We start from the raw sequence: 23,800 nt of genomic DNA on the forward strand, positions 1-23,800 counted from the left end.
GATCCAAAATTGTTTTTTTTTTAAATTTTATAAATAGTATCGCCGAGCGGCTATACTCCTTTTTAATTTTGAAAATAGTATAGCCGCAAGGATTTACTGGGTTCGTTTTTTAAAAAAATGTTTTTAAATAAATGGTATAGCCGAGCGGCTATACTTGTTCGACACGTGGGCGCCTCATTGCTGGGGCCTAGACGCTAGGCAGGTCCTCTCATTTAAATTTTATAAATATTATAGCCGCTCGGCTATAAGTGGTTTTAAAAATTTTCAAAATAGTATAGCCGTTCGGCTTGACTGGGCTATTGTTTTTAAAAAAATATGCAATAAATAGTATAGCCGCAGGCTTTACCGGCTCTTTCTTTAAACACTGATTATAGCCGCGCGGCTATACTGGACATCCTCGCACCGCAGCATTTGCTTAAAGTAGGGAGGTTTCGCTGAGATTTGCCCATCACTTTTGAGGCATGGATCAAAATCCAGGTCAGTGATGATATGTTGGCTTGTATAATAAGGGAAGCATTTCGAGCAAATTATAAGTTGATGAAAACTGCTCTAACTTTTGTTGGCATGCTCTGCATCTTCTGTTAATTTACTAACTTCAGAAGATTCATCAATATTCTTATTATTGGTACATCATTTCAACTGAGAGAAAAGGTAAAAACATTACATAGTGGGGATATTGGTAGGTCCTAAACACAGAAGGCAAAGAGCGAGGTTCCTGCAGTGTAATTGGGGTTGACGAATCCATTAAACACCTTGTAACCATTTCCAAGGTAAATGCATCCATCGCTAACTGAAATGCCACCATACACAGTGGCTCCTGTATCATATGACCACAAAATCTTTCCTGTCTTAGCATTCATTGCGTATATCGGTCCTTGCCGGTGCGTGGATCCTCCGAAAACAACACCATTGGCCACAGTAACAGCTGCAGGAGCAGTAGCATCATTGGAATTGGCCGTGGACCATATGATATTGCCACTGCGAGCCTCCATTGCCACCCATCCACCAGCAATTGTGCTGTTCTGGGATGGTTTCAGAGTGAAGTTCTTGTGCTGGCTGTTGGCTATGTTTGTATAGACCCTTTTTTCGTCTGTGGCTGCACCCCACATTGCTCCTCCTCCTAGCCCTCCTGGTCCAGCTTCCTATATCAAAGCATTTTGTTCAGTTTTTGTTATGTAATTCAGACAGAAATTTAAGACCAATTCCATTTAGTTCAATTGTGCTGCTAGAAAACTTACCGTAGACCACACTAAGCTACCAGTATCTCTATCCAGAGCCCAAGCAAACCCACTTTTCTGAACAGCAACAACAATATCCTTTTTAGTCCCATTGACATATGTGGTTAACATCATTGGTGCTTCACCGAAATCCGCATCTGGGCTAGGTCCAGGCGGGCACCTTGGGTCCAAATGTCGATGGCACGCACCGAACCATATATCATAGCCTCCTAGCTGCTTATACCATTTGATTTTCCCAGTGTCTAAATCAAGAGCTACAATGGATTCAGAGTGGTTGTCAGGCTCAATGCAGGCCTCTGGGTGAGAAGGCACTGTTTGATTGTTTTCCTTCTCCTGGCATTCAATTATACGTGGAGGAGCTGAGTACAGGTTTGAAGTGGCAATGAAGACAAGGTTCCGAGGGACATCAATGGAAGGGCTGCTTCCCCATATTGCTGCTCCAGCATACTCTCCAAACTTGCCAAAATTGTCTGGCAGCATGAAGGTCTGCCATAAGATTGCTCCTGTTCGAACGTCTAACTTCGAGACGCTCCCGCGAAAGGTGCAGCATTGCTCAATGGTGAGTCCTTCTTCTAGAGAGGATGTTCCAACATAGTAACCCCTTCAAACAAGCACATACTAATAAGATTATGAAAATTGAAATGGGGTGCCGTAAAATTACAATAGATGCAGTATTACTTTAAGCAAGTGGTTAGAGGTAACGTGACTTTTCTCAGTTTTCACACACTAAACAAAAGAGTGTTTTGGAAGGATTGAAACACTTTCATAAAATGAATCAAAGACCCGGATGTCAAGTTGCCAAAAGTCTAGCATATCTTATATTTTTTTAACACATACAGAAACTACAATATGAATAAATTATCAGGTGGAGCATAAAAAAGTCCTCTTGTTTACCAGAGCAGGTCATAAATAGCCAAGAACCACATGGTGTAGCTTATCTTCTCCCTAACTTGAACTTGTTTTCAAGTAACTCCATTGACTGACTCACAATTTAATTCATATCATAATGTCTATGAGGGAAACTTCAAAAGAGGAGAGAGAATTCATGGGAGCTAAGAGAATAAAAAAAAGAAAAAAGAAAGGTAGATTTTAAGTTTGACTAACCCCTTGTAATAGGTTCCGGACATGGTGATAAAAGCTCTCGTGTGGTTGTCAAGTCTGGTAGACCAGACCAGCTTTCCATTGGACCTTTTCACAGCAATAACAAAAGCAGGGCCATAGATCCCAACAATGAGCAGATCACCAGCAACAGTTGGGGTCGATCGGGTCACGGTGGAGTTGACATTAAGGATGAAACCGGTGTTGTTAAAGCCTGTCAGCTCCTGCACATTCTTCTTCCAAACCAAGGAACCATCAGAGGCTTTGACAGCATAGAGGTAGCCGTTCCAGCTGGGGAAGTAGAGAGTGCCGTTGACGATGGCTGGTGTCACAGTTATGTCACCGCCTGCATAGAATTTCCACTTCAAACTGAGATTGGAAACTGTTGCAGGGCTTATCTTCTTCTCCCTGTTTGCATATCTTCTGTTGTACAAGTCTCCTCCATGGTTTAGCCAATCTTGGGCTGCAGCCTTGTGCTTCTGTGCAGAACGCCACTGCAACCAACAACCAAGTTGTGAAACCAGTGTTAATGTTGAACACACACACATAGAGAGAGAGAAGCTTACAATATTGAAACCTGCACTTGGTGTTATAACTAGACAAACCATACACAGAGAAAGAAGAAAAAGATTGTTAGAGGATCCTGCAGGCGCCATCGAAGTGAAAGCTTGAAGTGCTCACACAGGATGCAGGGGACTAAACTTTTGGCGTATTTCTATTTATAGGATTACAATTTTTGGAGTAACACCAAGTGTGACATTTATTAATCACTAATCGTATAGATTACTGATCCCATTTACAGAATATAATAATTTATTCCAAATAGTAAAGAAGGTTTTACATTAGAGTGGTGATTCCAAATCATTGCCCTTACATTATTATTATTATTATGATGTTACAGAATGGAGGAGAGATAAAAGTTCATGTGATACAGAAGGCGTAGAGTGAGGTTCCAGGAGTAAATCCAAGCACAACTCCAAAACTAACATTATATCCATTTCCAACGTAAATGCAGCCATTGCTTATTGACATGCCACCATACACAGATGCTCCGGTTTCATAGGACCACAAGATTTTTCCAGTTCTGGTGTTCATTGCGTATAAGGATCCTTGTGGATCTGGAGATCCAGCAAACAAAACACCATTAGCCACACTCACTGGGCCAGGAGAAGATGCGTTGCTGGGATTGACCGTTGACCATAGGACTTTCCCACTGCGAGCATCCATTGCCACCCATCCACCCGCAGTTGTTATGTTGCTAGATGGCTTCAGGGTGAAGTTCTTGCGATCAGAATTGGCAATGTTGGTGTAGACCCTTTTCTTGTCAGTAGCTGCTCCCCAAGTTCCTCCTCCGCCAATGCCACCGGGCCCGGCTTCCTGCAGATACAATACCAAATCATTTATCCTCTTACATAAGTAGAGGGGACTAATCATTTTAGGGTTCATTATTTAGATTCGATGCATCATATCAGCATGTCACGTTATGTTTAAAGCCGACTAATTAACTTACCGTAGACCATACAAGGCTGCCATTGTTCCGATCCAGAGCCCACGCAAACCCACTTTTCTGAACAGCAACAACAATATCTCTCCTGGTTCCATTGACATATGTTCTGAGCATCATTGGTGCTTCCCCAAAATCAGCATCAACATTGGGTCCAATGGGGCAGTTTGAAGCATTAAGGTAGCAAGCAACAAACCACACATCGTAGCCGCCCAGCTGGCGGTACCACTTGATATTGCCACCGTCCAAATCAAGGGCTAGGATTGAGTTTCCATGGTTTTCAGGCTCAACACAAGCATCCGGATGAGTGGGGATGGTTGAATTATTGGTCTGGTTTTCTTGGCATTGGATTACATTTTCAGGGACTGAGTACAAGTTCCCAGTGGCAATGTATACTTGTCTTCTATGGACATCAATGGATGGACTGCTGCCCCAGATTGCTGCCCCTGAATATAGCCCTCGCTTTTGATGATTATCGGGCAGCACGAATGTTTGCCATAAGATGGTGCCTGATTTTACATCTAATTTAGCAAAGCTGCCACGGAAGGTACAGCATGTAGCAATGGGGGCACTTTCTTCTACTGACGAAGTTCCAATGTACAAACCGCTGTAGAAATTCTAAATTAGTATTATAAATTGAAAAATATTGATGGAAATTGCAAATTAAGCAAAGGGATTTTTTTTAAGAAATTTTAGGAGATTCATATTTCAATATAAAAAAGCCACTAGCTAGCCACAAGGAGCCATTACAATAACGATCCAATATTAAAATTAAGACAATCTAAGGCTCCTCCGTTAACGATCGAAATTCATATCAACGTAACAAGTTTCAAAATATAATATCTCGAGTACATGGCATTATATAAAGTGTTGAGTATATGCCATGTATGGACGTCATATATTATTTGACTTTCTTGAATTTGGCATATCTAGCCATGTAAGAACCACATAGGTTAGTTTACTACTTATAAAATATTTTTTGCTGATTAGTTTCTTTAAAACCATTGACCAATATTGGTAATAATTTTTTTATTTATCATCATATCAAGTTGAGGATCATGTTCAACACTAAGATATAACTCTAAATTAATTAAGGGATTAATACTTTTTTTACCCTCAAATTTGGATAAAATTAATTACTAATATATATGACTAACCCTTTGTAGTAAGTTCCGGACATGGTAATAACACTTGACGCATGGCTATCAAGCAGGGTTGACCATATGAGCTTCCCCGTTGACCGTTCCACGGCAAGAACAACAGCTGGTCCACAGATTCCGATGAGCAAAAGGTCACCAGCGATTGTCGGGGTTGATCTTGAGACCGTCGTGTTGACATTAAGAAGATAACCAGTGGCATTAATACCAGTCAAGGTTTCTAAATTCTTTTCCCAAACTACAGAACCATCAGAAGCTTTGATAGCATAGATATATCCATTCCAGCTAGGAAAATAAAGGGTGTCCTCGTAAATTGCTGGTGTTGCAGATACTTCTCTGCCTGTATAGAACTCCCACTTGAAGCTTAGTTTCGAAACTGTTTCGGGGCTGATCTTGGTCTCCTTGCTGGCATATCGTCTATTGTACAAATCTCCGCCATGGTTTAACCAGTTTTGTGTAGCCTTCTCATGCGAGCCTGCACTGGCTGTGGTAGTAGTTAGTAGACAAAAGGTGAATATAGAAAGGGCTAAATGATTGTTGTTGAATTTTAAAGCTGCCATGTATCTCGTAAGTTATGAGGTTTATTGTGTCACGTATATAAAGGGCCAAGGGGCTGCAAAATATATAGTTCAATTAGTTGACATTAAAATTGTTGCTTATTATATACACAGCTTACATGTATGTATCTGTCTTCAATATACATCCAAAAAAGAAAAATCCTTTAAAGCGATGTGGATTGTTTTATTCCCTTCATATTTATATTGTTGGTTGACATTTATATACACGCATATGGTCATGCATGATTCTCGTATCTTTAAGGATGCCTAGATAAGAGGCCTTAGTGTGCCCTCGTCCTGGGATGGGGTAGCCTCTCCTCCTCCTAAACTTTTTGAAACTCCAAAAGATGTCTGGATAATATATTTATTTGTTGGTTCAATAACGCAGTAAACCACATAATTTAAATATATTATAACTTTGTTTAAATGTTACTGAATTTAATTACCCCTTTCTTATTTTCTCTCTCTGAATAATCTACTTTGTAGGTTAGAAGTGAACATCAACAAGTAGTGCACAAAATGTAAGTTGATTTGGTTTTTCAACCTATAGATGGAACATTTACCTTATTTATTATGGGCTTAAAGCAATGCAAATATGTATCATTTTGCTTGTGCCAGATGCTTTATTATTATTATTATTATTATTATTATTATTATACATGTTGGAAGAATGGAGAGGTTCATGTGATGCAGAAGGAGTAGACTGAAGTTCCACCATTAAATGGTGACACAGCTCCAACACTAATATCCATTGCCAACGTAAATGCACCGATTACTTATTGACCAGCCACCGTACACGGTTGCTCCGGTGTCGTAGGACCACAAAATTTCCCGATTTTTGGTGTTGATTGCGTAGATGGGTCCTTTTTGATTTGTGGATCCAGCAAATGAAACACCATTAACCACGCTAACTGGGCCAGGAGAGGTTGCATTACTGGGATTGGCCGTTGACCATAGGATTTCGCCAGTACGAGGATTCATTGCCACCCATCCACCCGCAGTTGTTATGTTGTTAGAGGGTTTAAGTGTAAAGTTTTTGCCATCAGAATTAACAATGTTGGTGTACACTCTTTTCTTGTCCAGTGGCTGATCCCCAAGTTCCTCCTCCGCCAATGCCACCAGGCCCCGCTTCCCTCATAATATCATAGCTTTGTGCTTAATTAGTTAATCAAGCATAGACATTGTTAATCACATATCTCAAAAAGATAAAACTTATTACAATCTATAAGTGGATACAATACTTTGCATAAGTGAAAAAGACCAATTATTTTGCTTTAGGTTCACTATTTAAATTCGATACACCACATCAGCATGTCACGTTATTTTTATGTGCACCATTCCTCTACGCTGGCACTCTCTTCTAATGACGAGGTTCCAATGTGTATATTCCTGTCAAGTTTCAATTGTGAACACACAAATCAAAGTCAATAATCAACCTATTTTTATTTAAACAAACCATTGACCCATGGTTAACAATCTTTTGTAATATCAACTTGAAGATCATGTTCAACAACACAAGATAAGGCTGAAAAGTCAATCAAATCTTTCAGATAACGGTCAACCGTTCAAGATTTTGGCCTTTTAAATTAATAATTTGTTATGAAAATTTGTAGATTAATTAATGGACGTATTATTATTTCATTTACACAATTTGTTTTATATAAGTGATAATCTACTTTAAATTTTATCTAACGGGGAGGTAACTCGAACTTAGGTATAAGGAAATGAACTCGCTATCTTGGCCAACTAACCTAACCCACATTTGTTATTTCATATACTCTTAACATATATAACATGATATTGTGTTTAAAATCTGATAAATTTGGTGAAAATAATTAAAGAATGATATCAAGCAAATTAAGACTAACTAGCCAATAGTACAATATGTGAAGGAGGTAGAGCTAGCTAGCCTATAGTACCGTATAATATTTAAACTCTTGCAAGATGCAAGGATAATATAATTAAGGGCCAAGGGTCGGCTTCTTCTCGCACTGATAGTCATATCACATTTATATACCACCTCTCCAATAGAGGTGGGCGCCGTTGTATTGGTGGACTCCACATCTATTAGAGAGGTGGTACACAAGGTGATATTGAAATGTATATGATGAAAGATTTCCTGAAATAGGTAGACGTATACACAAAAGCTTTAATTAACAATAAGACTTTGTAGAATTGATGATAAGCTTAATTTGTGATTTGGCAGTACTAAATCCAACCTAATTATCTGTCTTCAGAATTGATCAAATATAAATATTTTATCCAGGGTGATGTGGATGGTGTTTATTCCGTTCATACACCCGGTTGGTTGATTATTATACACGCATTTGTCGTCATGCATGATTGTATACGAGGTTTAATTAGACAGGAACATAAGAGGAACGAGTTAAAATTTGGAACATCATGGAACAATTCATATATAGTACAGGAACGTAACAGATAAAATATTCAGAATTTAGTTAATTCTGTCGTATCTTGAACATACCAACCAAACCAAGCATCAAGTTGTGCACTAAATGATCGTCAAATTAAAGTTGAATTGTACATGATAAATGGCTTGTAGATACATAATGCAAATGTGATTTGAACCTTCTAACAACTTGTAGATTCATAAATAATTTGACACGTCTTCCTTTCAATGTTGAAAAGAAAAATAACATTTTCAATCAAATGTTCATTTACGTGACGCAGAAGGCAAAGAGTGAGGTTCCGGCAATATATGTACGTTTATATCCACTGCCAACGTAAACGCAGCCATTGCTTATTGACATACCACCGTACACGGTTGCTCCGGTCTCATTCGACCACAGAATTTTTCCAGTTTTGGTGTTCATCGCATATATGGAGCCTTGTGGATTTGTGGATCCAGCAAATAAGACACCATTAGCCACACTAACTGGTCCTGAAGAAGTTGCATTGCTGGGATTGGCCGTTGACCATATGATTTTTCCATTGCCAGGAGCCATCGCAACCCATCCACCCCAAGTTGTTATGTTGGTAGATGGTTTTAGGGTAAAGTTTTTGTTATCAGAGTTAGCAATGTTGGTGTACACCTTCTTAATGTCGGTAGCTGCTCCCCACATTCCTCCTCCTGCAACGCCACCAGGGCCAGCCTCCTATACAATTGGAATTCATTTGTGTAAGGGCAGTGATTAATTTGTATCGGTTAACAATTTACAATATCTGCTACATTGTTGATGTCTGATCGATAGCAATTATGAACTGTTATGATAAAATGATAAGTGAGTCAAAAGTCAACTTACCGTTGACCACACAAGGCTGCCGTTATTCCGATCTAGAGCCCAAGCAAACCCACTTTTCTGGACAGCAACAACTATATCTCTTTTGGTTCCATTGACGTATGGACTGAGCATCATTGGTGCTTCCCCAAAGTCGGCATCCACGTTTGGTCCAGGAGGGCAGGTTGAAGTATTAAGGAAGCACGCAAAGAACCACACATCGTAGCCGCCCAACTGGCGGTACCACTTGATATCGCCACCGTCCAAATCAAGGGCTAGGATTGAGTTGCCATGGTTTTGAGGCTCAACACACGCATCTGGATGAGTGGGTATGGTTGAATTATTATTATTCTGATTTTCTTGGCATTGGCTGACATTTTCAGGGACTGAGTAAACGTTCCCAGTAGCGATATATACATGTTTTCTATGGGCGTCGATGGATGGACTGCTGCCCCAGATTGCTGCCCCGGAATAATTTCCTAAGTTTCCATGATTGTCGGGCAGCATGAAGGTCTGCCATAAGATGGTACCAGATTTGGCATCCAATTTGGCAAGGCTGCCACGAAAAGTACAACATTTCTCAGCGCTCACGGTTTCTTCTAGTGATGACGTTCCAATGTATAAACTCCTGTAAAAATAAAAAAATTATTAAACAAGATATAATAAAATAAGCAAATTACAGGAAGGTATATATATACACCGTAAAGTTTGACTTTTTTTTAATCTTATCAAAGTTTATCAAAGTTGATCACGCAATGATGCACAATCAATTTTATTAAAAATTTTGTAAGAATTCGACAATAAAGATGAAAACGGAAGAATCACATTAATTCATAAACTGATGAAAACGGAAGAATCACATTGATTCATAGAGTTTAAGGATTAAAATGATGACTTTTAAAAAGGCATGAGCCACTTGTTATAAAAACCCATCTAACATTAATCCAACACCAACATTCTCCTCATCAAAATTTGTCAGACTTGGCTCAAATAATTTGCCATATCTCACAATTGTATAAAGTTTCATATACATGCATGTGACGAACTTTTAAATATGATATGATATATAGTTAAATTTGGGTTAATGGTTTTATTAGTCCACCAACTTGGACCGAATTTGCATTTGAGTACCTCAATTTCCAAAATGGTACCTGTAGTCTTTTAACTTTAGTTTCGTTTAGACAACTAGTCCCACCGTTATACATTAACTTTTTCATTAAATACAGGGGTAAAATGGTATTTTTATATTAAAACCATAAAAATGAATAAAAAATTATATCTTTAAAATTGTAAAAGAACATCACGTTTTTAAAAATTAATATTTGAAAAAAAAAAGAAGAATTTTTTATTACTTTTTTTGTCCACGTGGAAGTTCACGTTTTTTTTAATAAATATTTTATTTATATTTTAATAAATTTAAAATGTAAAAAAAATATAAAAATACTATTTTACCCCTGTATTTAACAGAAAAGTTAACAAAATTGATGACAGGACCATTTATCTTAACGAAATGAAGTTGAAGGACCACGGGAACCATTTTAGAAATTCAGATACTCAAATGCAAATCGGGTCTAAGTTCAGGGACTAATAAAACCATTAACCCTTTAAATTAAAAAAATTGAGTGAAATTTGTGATGACCATGGACTAACCCTTTGTAGTAAGTTCCGGACATGGTAATAAGACCTGCCTCATGAGTATCAAGCATAGTTGACCATATGAGCTTCCCCGTTGACCGTTCAAGGGCAATAACAACAGCAGGCCCATAGATTCCAACAATTAGAAGATCATGGCCACGAATGATTGTTGGCGTCGATCTTGATACTGTCCAGTTGACACCGACAAAACTAGATGCGTTAAGCCCAGTTAACGCATGCAAATTCTTCTTCCAAACCAGAGACCCATTGGAAGCCTTAACAGAATATATGTTCCCATTCCAGCTCGGAAAATAAAGGGTATCGTCGTAAATGGCCGGAGTTGCAGATATATCATCACCGGCGTAGAACTCCCACTTCAAGCTTAGCTTGGAAGCAGTTTTAGGACTGATCTTGGTCTCTCTGTTGGCATATCTTCGGTTTGACAGATCACCACCGTGGTTTAACCAGTTTTGAGCTCTATCCTTCTCATGTGAAGGGCCTCCTGCACTGGCTGTGGTTGTAAGTAGACCACATGCGTACAGAGAAAGGGCTAGAATTAGATTGTTGTAGATCAATCTTAAAGCAGCCATGTATTTTGTGTGTATATATATACGTGTATATACGTATATGTATGCTCTTATAAGATGCAAAGATCTTGGAGCTCATCTTACTGAATATAAAGGGCCTAGGTAGATAGGGGATTGGTTAATTAATTATGATGACATTAACATTCATGCTGAAATAAACTTTGATCTGCAAATTTAAAACTGCTTGCTTCTTGATATATAATCATATCATTTGATTTGGACAATGACAATGAAGAACAATATGCACGCATTAGTTGTCATCCGTGACTGTAAATTAGGGTTGAATATTATTCCAAGAAAAGAAAAACCCATACGGAATGATTTATTATTTATTATATTCATTGATTTGTGATAGCTTTTATTGTATTGAGAAAGAAAAAGACTGAAGGAAGGGAATTTCAGGATATTACAAGTCAACTTATGCGAACTTCTTCCAACAAGCTAGTGTCCTACGGAAGGCACATTTACAGAATTTAATTGTGTAATACATATCTTGTTTAATTGTTTGATAAATTAAACAATTAAAGTAAATGCAAATATGATTTGCGTATGTTTAAATTAATAAACATTTATTTAGTGACAAATATTATTTCATTCACGTCACACAAAAGGCGAAGAGAGAGGTGCCGCCAGTGAACGTTGGAGTTAGGGATCCAATTCCAACATTATATCCATTTCCAAATGCAGCCGTTGCTTATTGACATGCCACCATACACGGTTGCTCCGGTCTCATTCGACCACAGAATTTTTCCAGTTCTGGTGTTCATTGCGTATATGGATCCTTTTGGATTTGTGGACCCAGCGAATAGCACACCATTAGCCACACTAACTGGGCCAGACGAAGTTGCATTGCTTGGATTGACCGTTGACCATAGGACTTTGCCACTGCGAGCATCCATTGCCACCCATCCACCCGCGGTTGTTATGTTGTTAGAGGGCTTAAGAGTGAAGTTTTTGCCCTCAGAGTTAGCAATGTTGGTGTACACCCTTTTCTTGTCAGTAGCTGCTCCCCAAGTTCCTCCTCCAGTAATCCCACCAGGTCCAACCTCCTACATATCACATTGATAAAATATGAATACTGTATCAGATATACTGTAGATTAATTGATACACGTTACTACACATTGTTTTGATCTCATGCACACAAGCGAGAGAGATGATATGAAGGTAATATATAAAACAGAAAATTAGGATAATGTAGATGATGAGTGAGAGCAAAGTCAACTTACCGTTGACCACACAAGGCTGCCATTATTTCGATCTAGAGCCCAAGCAAACCCACTTTTCTGACAGCAACAACAATATCTAGTTTGCTGCCATTGACATAGGTCCTGAGCATCATTGGTGCTTCCCCAAAGTCAGCATCCATGTTTGGTCCAGTGGGGCATGTTGAAGCATTAATGAAGCACGAAAGAAACCACACGTCGTAGGGCGGTACCACTTGATATCGCCGCCGTCCAGATCAAGGGCTAGGATTGCGTTGCCGTGGTTTTGAGGCTCAACACACTCATCTGGATGAGTGGGTAGGGTTGAATTATTATTGTTCTGATTTTCTTGGCATTGGCTTACATTTTCAGGGACTGAGTAGATGTTGCCAGTAGCAATATATACATATGTTTTCTATGCACGTCGATGATTGGACTACTGCCCCATATAGCTGCCCCGGAATATTGCCCTAGCTTTCCATGATTATCGGGCAGCACAAAGGTCTGCCATAAGATGGTACCAGATTTGACATCTAATTTGGCAAAGCTGCCACGGAAGGTACAACATTCCTCAGCGCTAAGAGTTTCTTCTAGTGATGCCGTTCCCATGTATAAACTCCTGTTAAAGTAGATCAATTGATATAGTCTGATAATATTTATCCAACATGCACCTCAAAAGCCAGACTTGGTTTAGAGGGTTTAGATAACTTTGGACAAGTTCGAATCCCCCTCCATGAAGATTAGATTAACCAGGATAAGAGGATACATTAAAATAGGATGCCCTATAAGAATAGGAACCCTCAATTGAAGTTCACTGTATCCAACTTTGATATATAGTCAAATTCAAAAAGTAAAAAAAATAAAAAAAGGTGGAGTTAAATGACTGACTAACCCTTTGTAGTAGGTTCCGGACATGGTTATGAGACTTGCGGCATGAGTGTCAAGTAGGGTTGACCATATGAGCTTCCCTGTTGATCGTTGAAGGGCAATAACAACAGCAGGCCCATAGATTCCAACAATCAAAAGGTCATGATCGGCAACGACTGTTGGGGTTGATCTTGATACCGTCCAGTTGACTTTCAAAACAAAACCCGTTGCATTAAACCCAGTTAATGCATGCAAGTTCTTCTTCCAAACCAGGGACCCATCAGAAGCTTTAACAGCATAGATGAATCCATTCCAGCTTGGAAAATAAAGGGTACCATCGAAAATCGCCGGTGTGGCAGATATATCTTTGCCTGCATAAAACTCCCACTTCAAGCTTAGTTGGGAAACTGTTTTAGGGCTTATTTTGGTCTCTCTGTGGGCATATCTGTTGAAAAATACACGAGTCCCACATCGGAAACTTAACAAAATAGAAAGTCTCATATAATAAATGGTTCCACACCTAATAACATCGAGGCCTTTTGTATAAAACCCTACACCTGCTAAACAGGTGGTTAAGTTGGGGACAATATCGATGTTGTTAGTGGTAGGCCAAGGGTCCGTCCCTCTGAAATCTTAACATGGTATCAGAGCGGGTCAGTTGACTGGGCCCGATTAAACCCAAATCAAACAAATTCAAATCAAACAAAAAACCCCAAATTGAATCAAAATCAAACAAACCCCAAATTAAAAATAATAATAAATAAAAAAAGAAGAAAAAAAAAGTGACCAATGTGGAATTGGTTGCACGTGTGGCCTACTAAAAAGTGGTCCCACGTGAGGAGGAGTGTTGAAGAATACACGAGTCCCACATCGGAAATTTAACAAAATAGAAAGTCTCATATAATAAATGGTTCTACTCCTAATAACATCAAGGCCTTTTGTATAAAACCTCACACCCACTAAACAAGTGGTTAAGTTAGGGACAATATCGATGTTGCTAGTGGTTGGCCAGGGGTCAATCCCTCTGAAATCTTGACAATATCTTCTGATGTACAAATCTCCACCATGGTTTAACCAAATTTGTGTAGCTTTCTCATGTGAATTTGCATAAAATAAAAGAACACGCAGAGAATGTGGAAATCCACGGGACTCCTCAGTCCAACACAAATCCACTATAAAATGATGATTACAAGAAGTACTCACACACTTATCATAAACACATTCTAGATAATGTTTACCGACTTCTTCCTAACTCAACTTCTGTCACCGGATGATCTTCTACACTCCTTATGTTAAACGCAATACTAGTCACGATTGCTTCAAGCTCGCTGGAGGAAAACCGCCACCACAATCTTGGTGCCATCAACCGTATGAGTCACCGACATGCATATGTATGCAACATAAATGATGAATAGATTCGATAAATCACCAAGCAACAAGGGAGCACTTGATGACTTACCAAAGAAAATAAGCACTACAGCTTTTCCTAAATGATTCAATATGCTCAAAGATGTAATTGCAATGAAAAGCTTTCCCAAAACAGATTCAATATTTTCCAAGAAAAACCAATACGTTGAAAAGCTCCTAATCAAAGAAACAACAATGGTTTTATTCCATGCAGGTTTCTCTCAATTGAGAGAATCCCACGTGAGTACACTTCTTATGCAACAAGGATTCACAAAACCAATTCAACTATGACAATTTGTTGTGATTCAATATGGGCACAAGATGAAAAGACGTCAAAAAACAAGGAGACCACTAATACTCTTCAATTCATCAGCTTATGCAAGGATTGTTATTCAAGAAAACAATCTTTATCGAAGAGACCAATTAGGTATTAATAAAAAGTGCACTTTTCAAGTCAAGGAAAAAAAATAATATTTTAACTTAAATCAAAAGAGTCCAACTAGGAAAGTAATTTCAAGAGATAAAATCTAATCTTATTAAAAATAATATTAACATAAAAATATTTGAGTGAAAAAGCTCCAACTAGGAATCCTATAATAAATGCATGATTATATCATGATTTACCTGAAGTCAAGTTTCTCATATCGGTCAAGTCATTCCTCGGATGTATGGGGTTGAATGAGTTGTGCCAAAACATCAGGTAATAATTCTTCACACGCTAATTTCAATATATGCTAGAGTCTAGGAAATGACAAACTATTTTCATACTAACAACCTCTCTATTGGAAGTAGAGCCCACCAATATAATAAGGTCCACTTCTATTGGAGAGATGATACACAAAATGATATATAAATATGATATGACTAGCATTTTTGATATATAGACTTGGAACTCGTCTTAATGAGTCACGTATTTAAAGGCATAGGGAGCTTATGACATTCATGCTTGATTGAATACGTTTAGGTAACTTGTCCAAATATAGAATTGTTGCTTAATTATGATGTTTAATTTATTATATACAAGAGACCACATCATCATAGGATATGTGCTGTGCGAACTCTAACATAAAAATCAAATTATATGGCTCCCAAAATTGACATTTGGAAAAGGAGAGAAGACGTCAAAATGACTCTATAATATGTACTTGTAATATTAGTAAGAGTGGATGGTTCATTCAATCTATAATATCTTGTCGTCATGCATGATTGTTAATTAGGTTGAATGAGTCTCTGATTTTATTCCAGTCTGTTGAACCCAAAAAAAAATAAAAGGGGATGAGAATTATCGACCGGCATGATCTTACATCAGCCCGGCCGGCTCTAAATTCCACTTGATTTGAAAGGTCTTATTGGCTAATATGGAAACATTTAGATTTTATGATATTTAGGAATTGTTAGGTTGTAAATTGACTGCTACTATTAATCATTTGTTTATGTTCTAAAGGAAAAAAGAACTTTGTCAAAGGAAAAAAAACACAAGGATTGTAATGGATTCACAAAGCACAGCTGCGACGAATGGCCCAAGAACATAGGCCCCAAGACCCAAAGCTTATAACGAGAGTCAGCCCACCCAATTTTGACACTGAATGAAGAGGAAGACCTTGAAAGTGGAGTTTTGGATACGAGAACAAATGCGTGATCTTAAAAAAGATTCGCACTTAAACAATTCAAGGGAAAGCAACCAGAAAATAGAAGAAAGAAGAGGAAGCCTGATCATCCTCTCAATCTAAAGAAAGAAGAGGAAAGAAGTTGAGAAATTAGGTTTTGTTTGGTATGCATGCCTGTTATTACTTGCTTACCCGAACTAAAGAAAAGCCCAGTTTAGCCAAAACAGGCTAAAGCATTAGCTTAGCAGATATGAAATTGGAAAAGGCAATACTACCCTTATTGTGCTTTGTTATCTAGGAGGATAGAAACGACATCAGTTATTCTTCATGTTGGCACCAATTTGTGTCCCCCTTTTGCAGTTGACGATAAAACGTGTCACCAGGCTAGAACACACACACACTCTTCACACTTTCTTCTTATGTTTTTCACCATCACCACCCAACTGAGTCGCAAATTGCAGTTGAGGATAAAACGTGTCACCAGGGTAGAACACACGCACTTTTCACACTTTCTTCTTATGTTCTTCACCATCATCATCACCACCCAACTCAGTAGCAAATTGCAATGGCACACCCAAAAACCCTTCTTCTCCTTCTCTCCAAAAGGGCCAAATATTTTGTTGGTGTATTTAACTTTACATTTACAAAAAAGAAGGAGATCAATTGGATGCTACCTTTCCCAAACCAACACAAACGACTGACATGAAGAAAGCATATCCGTATAGAACCAACTAATTTGTCCCATTGTTTGGAGAATTGGACAGCCACTCACCCTCCATTATTTATCTCCTAGCCCACGCTTACAGTTACAGGGCTCAATAGTCAACTTCCCTTGGGTCCCCCAATGGTTCAGTTTTCTGTACATGTCACATAGTAGTTTGAACTTTTTAATCAACTTCCTTGTTATTGATGTGAAAGGATTCAATTTCCACGTAAAAAATAATAGTTTAAATTAATTTAATTTACGAGGGGACTCAAACATAAATGCTAGCAGATACTGTTTGGTTAACTGGCCTAACTCATATAACAATTTTTAACGAATGAGGATTATGTTTAATTGTGTATTATATTGCATGACAATGATGATTTTGAGACAAGGTTTCTTTCTCCTACCACCCTTGGTCATAATTAAGCTTTGAACACCTCAGTACACCCAAAATCAAAGGCAAAGCCAAAAATCTAAAAATCTTATTTTTGTCAAGATTTTCATTACATGACAGCAGAGTTAAGACTCGAAAATATGTTTAAAAAGAGATTTGAGTCATGGAAAGTCATCTTATTCAATGTTATCTTCCATATCATTGCTTAAAGCCAAATGGTTAATCAATAAATCCTGTTATTAAATTTGCGGCATGTCCAAGGTTAGGGGCCCATATTTGGACGATGAAGAAGCTTGGCACATTGTGAGCTTTGCCTAGTCAACACAACCGGCTAAACACCTTGAGAGCTTAACCATAATCACCAAACAGCTCTCTGACTTTTCTCTATGTTTGGAAAGCCCTCTGCCTCTCACACTGTTTTCATGTAAACCCGTTAATCTCTTTAATTCTCCCCCTCCCATTAAATTGTTGTCACACATTTTCTCAGTCTTTGCCAAGAAAAATATGGCCAAAATTTGTGTGCTGCTTTGTTTCATCCTCCTAGCTGCTTCTGGGTTTGCCAATGTTTCTGGTTCTGAACCAAAGGAGAAGAAGGTTGGCATATATGAGCTCAAGAAGGGGGATCTTTCAGTCAAATTCACCAACTGGGGTGCAACCATCATCTCCCTTGTCTTCCCTGACAAAAATGGTTTGTTTGTTTCTTCTCTCATAATAATCTGTAATCTCCTGTGAATCATATGCTCTTCTTGAATTCTATGAACTTTGATTTTTTCCTCAAAAGTTTCTTTCTTGTGCTAACTTTTTTTTCTTCCTGTTTTTGGGGGTTGTGTTCTTTTCCTTTTTGTTGTTTTCAGGAAAGCTGGCTGATGTAGTTCTTGGGTACGATACAATCAAGGAGTACACGGTGAATCTTCTCTTTTCTTTCAGACTTTTGCCTTCTCTTTTGTTTTAAGCATTATTGGTAATTCTGGTGTTCTAAAGCTTCAAGCTTTTGCTATGAGGGAGCCACATTGCTCTGTGTCTCTCTTAGGGGGACAATTGTAATTGGATTTTCATTTTTGGAAAGAATCTGATTAGCTATAACTAGTAGTGTTTAAACATAATTCTCCCAGATAATTTGATTAGCTATTGCCTGGAAGCTTTTAGGGTCTCTATCTATTCTAGAACACCATGATATGTACATGGTTTAACGGTCAAATGGAAAGTTGGAAACTTGTGATTAACCCTGCTGGAGCATTATCTGTACAAAAATGTAATTTTGACAGAAAGCATTATCCTTACACTATTGGTTAGAAATCAATCTGGGAGACATAGGCTAATGGCCAGCCCAAGTTGCCCAAGTTGGCCATTTGGAAAGTGTTGGGAAGAGTATTTTTCTTTTCAAGTAAATCACATGGGGAGCGTTTGATTAGCTTCCTGTTCCTGCATTTCTACTTCCCACAACAAAAAATTTATCAATAAATATTTCTGTCACATAAGACAAAAGGATGATCTTGCAGAACAAGTTGAAGGCGTTGAAATCTAGTTCCTCTTTGTGTACATTAAAAGACAAGATTCCAAATGGCATGTGAAGTAAATTTTCTTCATGTTAAAAAAAACAAAAACAAAAAAACTGCATGACTGCCTGTAAACACGTGAAATTAGAACTTAATTTGTAATTCGAATTTTTTGCAGAATGATACTTCATACATTGGTGCAATTGTTGGACGGGTTGCTAACAGAATTGGAGGAGCTCAGTTCACATTGAATGGAACTCATTACAAGCTAGTTGCTAATGAAGGAAAAAACATTCTTCATGGTAACACATTAGTCTCTCATTTTCTAACTTGTTTCCTTTACCCAGCAGAAGAAATGCAAGACCTGCAAATTGATTATTTGGTTGAATGAATCTCTCAGGTGGGCTTATAGGATTTAGTGATGTTGTTTGGAAAGTGCAGAAGTATCAGAATGAAGGCGATGCTCCTCACATTGTCTTCACCTTCCATAGTGCAGATGGTGAAGAAGGTGCACAAAACTTTTCATTTCGCTCCTCTTCTCTGTAACCCAATAGATGCATGTTTTGTTTATGGCTTTGGATTCTGCTTTTAAACCCAATTCATTGTGACATATTCTGTGCAGGATTTCCTGGTGATCTGCTAGTCACAGTAAGCTACACTCTCCTTGGAGACAAGCAATTGAGTGTTAAAATGAAAGCTAAGGCTCTAAACAAGCCAACCCCAGTGAATTTAGCTCAACACACCTACTGGAACCTTGGTGGTCACAACAGTGGTGATGTTCTGTCCCAATATATCAAGATCTTTGCATCCCAAATCACTCTGGTAGACAGCCATCTCATTCCCACCGGCAAGTTTGCATCTGTGAAAGGAACCCCTTATGATTTCCTCAAACCGAAAGCCGTTGGCAGCAGGATCAACAAGCTGGCCAGCGGTTACGACATCAACTACGTGCTTGATGGCGGCGCAGGCAACAAGTTGAAGCCGGCAGCGGTGGTGTATGATAAAAAGTCTGGAAGGGTTTTGGAGCTGTCAACAAATGCTCCTGGTTTGCAGTTTTACACAAGTAACTCTCTCAAGGATGTGAAAGGAAAAGGTGGGTTTGTGTATGAACCACATGCAGCATTGTGTTTGGAGACTCAAGGATTTCCTGATGCAGTCAATCACCCTAATTTTCCTTCAACGATTGTGACTCCGAAAAAGCCCTACAAGCATAATATGCTGTTTAAGTTTTCAACTAAAGCTCCGTATGCCTCATAAGTTTCATAACAAGAAGAGTGTGCATATAACTCTTTATTTGTAATCTTGAGGAAATTTTATCGTTTTACCTTTTGTGTTTGAGTTTTTTGTAAGGTTAGGCCCTTTGAATTAAATAAATGTCATGCTGAAATAGATCCTAATAATTTTCTTAGTTTTTGGATAAAATCTTATATCCTATATTTGTTTCGAGAATATCTATAATTCTTCTTCACCCTAGTGCTCAAACCTCGAGTAGTATTGAAACAACTTAAGTTGGAATATCAAAACTATTTAGGGCTCGTTTAGAATTGTTTCTCTAGGAAGTACTTCTGCTCAGAAGCGCTTCTCATAAAAACACTTTTATTATAAAAATCTTGAATTTTTCAAGTGCTTCCTAAAAAAACATATAGCTAGTGTTTCTCCAGAAAATAGTTCTAAACTTTTCTGCTAAACGTTGTTAAAAGCGCTTCTAGTTGTCAGAAAGCACTTTTAGTATTTCCAAAAGCAATCACAAACAAGCTAATCTAATAGGTACTTCTCTTTCGATATTGAAAAAGATCTTAAGTTGGAATTCTCACTTCTTTATTGAGTTCCAACTTTATGGTGTGGTGCGCGAATGACCTGAAATGAATTTTAAACGCTTAAACAAAATGGGCTAAAATTTTATGGCCTAACCGTAGAAAGGCTGGACTCGAATTTTATTTTTGGACTTGAGACCAGTTTTGTTTTGGATCAATCTATGGGCTTGTTTGACGAGCCATAAGCTGACCCGTGACTCGTTCTGGGTCGACCCTTATTAAAACGACAGTTTGGAAAAAAAAAGAGAGAGAAAAATTTTAAAAGAAAAAATGGACAAAAATGCCTTATTTTTTTAAGATTTCTAAGGAATCCAATACATTTGCATGTCTTTGATTTGAAAGTTGAGTGGTTTTTGTCTTTTTGAAAAACTTTGACTTTTTCCAAAAGTAAAAAAAAAATTATGTCTAAAACCTAAAAAACCTATCTTTTAAACGAAAACGTCGTCTATGTGACTTGCGGGGCAGCAGTTGCGGTCCTTGGCGCGTGACGATAATATCTCCAAGACTCCATAGAAGAGGAAGAAGGATGGCTGTGCTGCATTCTGCTTGTGTTGCCGGAATCCGCTGCTTCACTCATACTGCAGGTTAATGTACATCGCTGCCAATCAAAATATGAGAAAGTCAATAGCTTCGGTCACTGTGTTTATTCTTTTTCATTATCTCTTTGTATGTTGATTAATTTTTGCAGATACATGGAACATTTGCAGATTGATTAGTTCACATAAACACTCAATGGAAGCTAGTGATGGTATTAAGGAAATCCAATTGGCCCAGAAGTCTTCTTCTGCAAGTATTGGTCTTGGTTCCTCTACACGGTCGTCTTCGGGGACGTACGGCAAGTCGAAGAGGGTGTGGGTGTGGACGGAGAGCAAGCGGGTCATGACGGCTTCTGTGGAGAGAGGCTGGAACACCTTCATCTTCTCTTCTCGAAGTCGTGAACTTGCCGATGAGTGGTCCTGTAAGCTCATTCAAACTTCTATAGTCTATACGTTTTTGGGTTTTTCTGGTTCATGCGTTATAAAACTAAAGTTTTTTGCTTTGATTAATGAAGATTTTGATAAATGTAAAAACTTTACAATTATGGGTGTACCTAATTGAAGATTTTGGATGAATTTGACGTTGTTGTAGAAGCTTGATTTGCTCTGTGGAGTGCCATTTTGCATTAGAATTTTATTTTCTCATTTTGGATGATTTGGGTGTTGCATGTGGGCAGCAATTGCTTTGATACATCCTCTCTTTATCCAAGAGGGAGCGATTTTTGATGGCGAGAACAGAAGTGTTGCCACAATTCTTGAGGTCTCCAATCCCCAGGAGTTAGAGCAGCTTCAGCTGGATAAAGGGTTGGGGGAAAATGTTGTTGTTGATTTACTAGATTGGCAGGTTTGTAGCTGACTGATATGGAAAATTTTGTTTGTCACTCTCTCTTTCTGTTTCTCGAACTTCCTGGTTTACCTTTTTTTTTTTTTTTTTTTTTTGGTTATGGAGTGACGTTCTGCTCCTGATTTTTGTTGCTTAGGTCATACCTGCAGAGAATATAGTTGCAGCATTTCAAGGGAGTGAAAAAACAGTGTTTGCCATCTCGAAAACCCCTTTGGAAGCACAAGTCTTCTTTGAGGTACAACAAATCAAACGTGTTAAATGTAGGACAAGTGAATGAGCATTTCAGTTTTGAACTTTGAACTACCACTAAAATTCTATGCATCCTTAAACGCTGTATATGTTCATTATTTTGTGTTTGTAGGCCCTCGAGCAAGGTCTGGGTGGAGTTGTTTTAAAAGTTGAGGATGTAAAAGCTATTCTCGACTTAAAGGTGATTAGTTACTGGCCATGGGCTTCTTGGGCATATGGAAAGCTTTTTTCTTTTGCTTATATTGGTTAATATCATCAGGATTATTTTGACAGACGAGATGAAGTGAGCAACATATTGAGCTTGACCAAAGCCACTGTAACTTCAGTACAAGTAGCTGGAATGGGGGATCGAGTTTGTGTTGATCTCTGTAGTCTCATGAGACCTGGGGAAGGACTTCTTGTATGCTATAACTCTATTTTCGGTTATTGTGTTGCTCTCTCTATTGCGATTGAGCTGGTTCTCTGTTATTTCATCATTCTTATAGCCTGAGTTTCTTACTATCTTCGAGGTTGGATCCTTTGCCAGGGGACTATTCCTCGTTCATTCGGAATGCTTGGAGTCAAATTACATTGCAAGTAGGCCTTTTCGTGTCAATGCGGTGAGTTTGGTTTAGAGTGGCCCTGGAAATGTTTTTAAGGACTGTGACCTTTAAAGTTTTAATTTTTTTTATTCTCCCAATTAGTGTCTGTTTTACCAAATATATGTGTGAAATGTGCAGGGACCTGTACATGCCTATGTTGCTGTTCCAGGAGGAAAAACGTGCTACCTCTCAGAGTTGAAATCAGGTAAAGAGGTGATTCTGGTTGATCAGAAAGGCCATCAACGAACAGCGATTGTTGGGCGTGTGAAAATAGAAACTAGACCGCTAATCCTTGTGGAGGCAAAGGTTTGTAATAGCTACAATCATATTGTGTTTTTAAAAGATCTTAAATTGTATTCCTATTGGTGTTAATTTTTGTATGTTCTATAGGTGAGTTGCTATTAACAACACTAATAAGTTAGCTCAAATCCTCTATGAACATTGTGCGCCTCACAACACGGAGGATTTTGATAACATTTCTGGTAATATAATTTTCTAGTTAGTTACTTTTGCCGCTGATTAATGTACTTTTTTGTTGATATTTGTACTTTTTTCAGCTCCAGAGAGATTCAGATAATCAAACTCTGTACAGCATCCTTGTACAGAATGCAGAAACAGTGTCCTTAGTTTGTCCCAGCAAAGGTGTACTCTCACTCTCTGTAACTGGTTTCTCAATTTGCTGAGTTATATTGTTTTCCTTATTTTCCGTTCATCTTACAGTTGTTGAACTTTTACTTGCATTTGCCGCAGGAATTGAAGTGCAAAAAACTGCCATTCCTGTGACTTCACTTAAAGTTGGAGATGAAATTTTAGTTAGATTACAGGGAGGGGCTCGGCATACGGGAATTGAAATTCAAGAATTCATTGTGGAGAAGTAAGAAACGAAGATGACACAAAGGTGAAATTTGTTGAGAATTTTCCAAGTGATATAATTAGATCAATTTTTTGGTCTTGAGGTTGCTTTTGTAATAATATTGTGGCCCTGTTTCTACTCCAGCCCAACTTTTATTTGCAAGGTTTGGTTCTTCTAGCATTTGAGCCAGAAAAAAGAGTGGCATGCTATCAAAAGCTCTTCCCCAA

The 23,800-nt window shown here is 38.2% G+C and overlaps 5 protein-coding genes across 7 annotated transcripts; 2 read left to right on the forward strand and 3 right to left on the reverse strand.

Annotated features, from left to right (window-relative positions):
• Positions 1-554: 554 nt before the first annotated feature.
• LOC103329980 (uncharacterized) lies at positions 555-3,024 on the reverse strand. Its single transcript, XM_089049537.1, has 4 exons — positions 2,903-3,024; positions 2,343-2,830; positions 1,239-1,839; positions 555-1,142 (listed from the first exon to the last, which is right to left on the reverse strand). The coding sequence occupies exons 1-4, from the start codon at positions 2,990-2,992 to the stop codon at positions 687-689; spliced, it is 1,635 nt and encodes a 544-aa protein (XP_088905663.1). The 5' UTR covers positions 2,993-3,024; the 3' UTR covers positions 555-686.
• A 113-nt stretch (positions 3,025-3,137) lies between these two features.
• LOC103329981 (uncharacterized) lies at positions 3,138-5,577 on the reverse strand. The gene is made up of 3 exons (XM_008232518.3): positions 4,998-5,577; positions 3,847-4,447; positions 3,138-3,713 (listed from the first exon to the last, which is right to left on the reverse strand). Exons 1-3 carry the CDS (start codon positions 5,555-5,557, stop codon positions 3,258-3,260), a joined length of 1,617 nt encoding a protein of 538 aa, XP_008230740.2. The 5' UTR covers positions 5,558-5,577; the 3' UTR covers positions 3,138-3,257.
• Positions 5,578-8,071: 2,494 nt separating this feature from the next.
• Positions 8,072-11,105, reverse strand: LOC103329982 (uncharacterized). The gene is made up of 3 exons (XM_008232519.2): positions 10,444-11,105; positions 8,818-9,421; positions 8,072-8,670 (listed from the first exon to the last, which is right to left on the reverse strand). The coding sequence occupies exons 1-3, from the start codon at positions 11,016-11,018 to the stop codon at positions 8,233-8,235; spliced, it is 1,617 nt and encodes a 538-aa protein (XP_008230741.2). The 5' UTR covers positions 11,019-11,105; the 3' UTR covers positions 8,072-8,232.
• Positions 11,106-17,536: 6,431 nt separating this feature from the next.
• On the forward strand, positions 17,537-20,104 carry LOC103329983 (uncharacterized). Its single transcript, XM_008232520.3, has 5 exons — positions 17,537-17,888; positions 18,055-18,104; positions 18,875-18,998; positions 19,097-19,204; positions 19,319-20,104. Exons 1-5 carry the CDS (start codon positions 17,705-17,707, stop codon positions 19,951-19,953), a joined length of 1,101 nt encoding a protein of 366 aa, XP_008230742.2. The 5' UTR covers positions 17,537-17,704; the 3' UTR covers positions 19,954-20,104.
• An 849-nt stretch (positions 20,105-20,953) lies between these two features.
• LOC103329984 (3-dehydroquinate synthase) lies at positions 20,954-23,750 on the forward strand. Of its 3 annotated transcripts, none has more exons than XR_016126008.1 (10): positions 20,954-21,094; positions 21,199-21,468; positions 21,724-21,890; positions 22,027-22,125; positions 22,252-22,320; positions 22,399-22,539; positions 22,649-22,738; positions 22,859-23,026; positions 23,111-23,202; positions 23,278-23,362. XR_016126008.1 is itself a non-coding variant. In XM_008232521.3 (10 exons), exons 1-10 carry the CDS (start codon positions 21,037-21,039, stop codon positions 23,596-23,598), a joined length of 1,275 nt encoding a protein of 424 aa, XP_008230743.2. In that variant the 5' UTR covers positions 20,954-21,036; the 3' UTR covers positions 23,599-23,750. The 3 variants fall into 3 exon arrangements, 2 of the variants coding, with proteins under 2 accessions (XP_008230743.2, XP_008230744.2); XM_008232521.3 differs by lacking the exon at positions 23,111-23,202 and adding an exon at positions 23,471-23,750; XM_008232522.3 differs by lacking the exon at positions 23,111-23,202 and adding an exon at positions 23,471-23,750 and having other exon boundaries at positions 20,960-21,100.
• Positions 23,751-23,800: the final 50 nt, after the last annotated feature.

This window comes from Prunus mume, linkage group LG4 (assembly GCF_029339155.1).
Source record: "Prunus mume cultivar Tortuosa linkage group LG4, ASM2933915v1, whole genome shotgun sequence".
Classification (NCBI taxonomy): Eukaryota; Viridiplantae; Streptophyta; class Magnoliopsida; order Rosales; family Rosaceae; genus Prunus; species Prunus mume.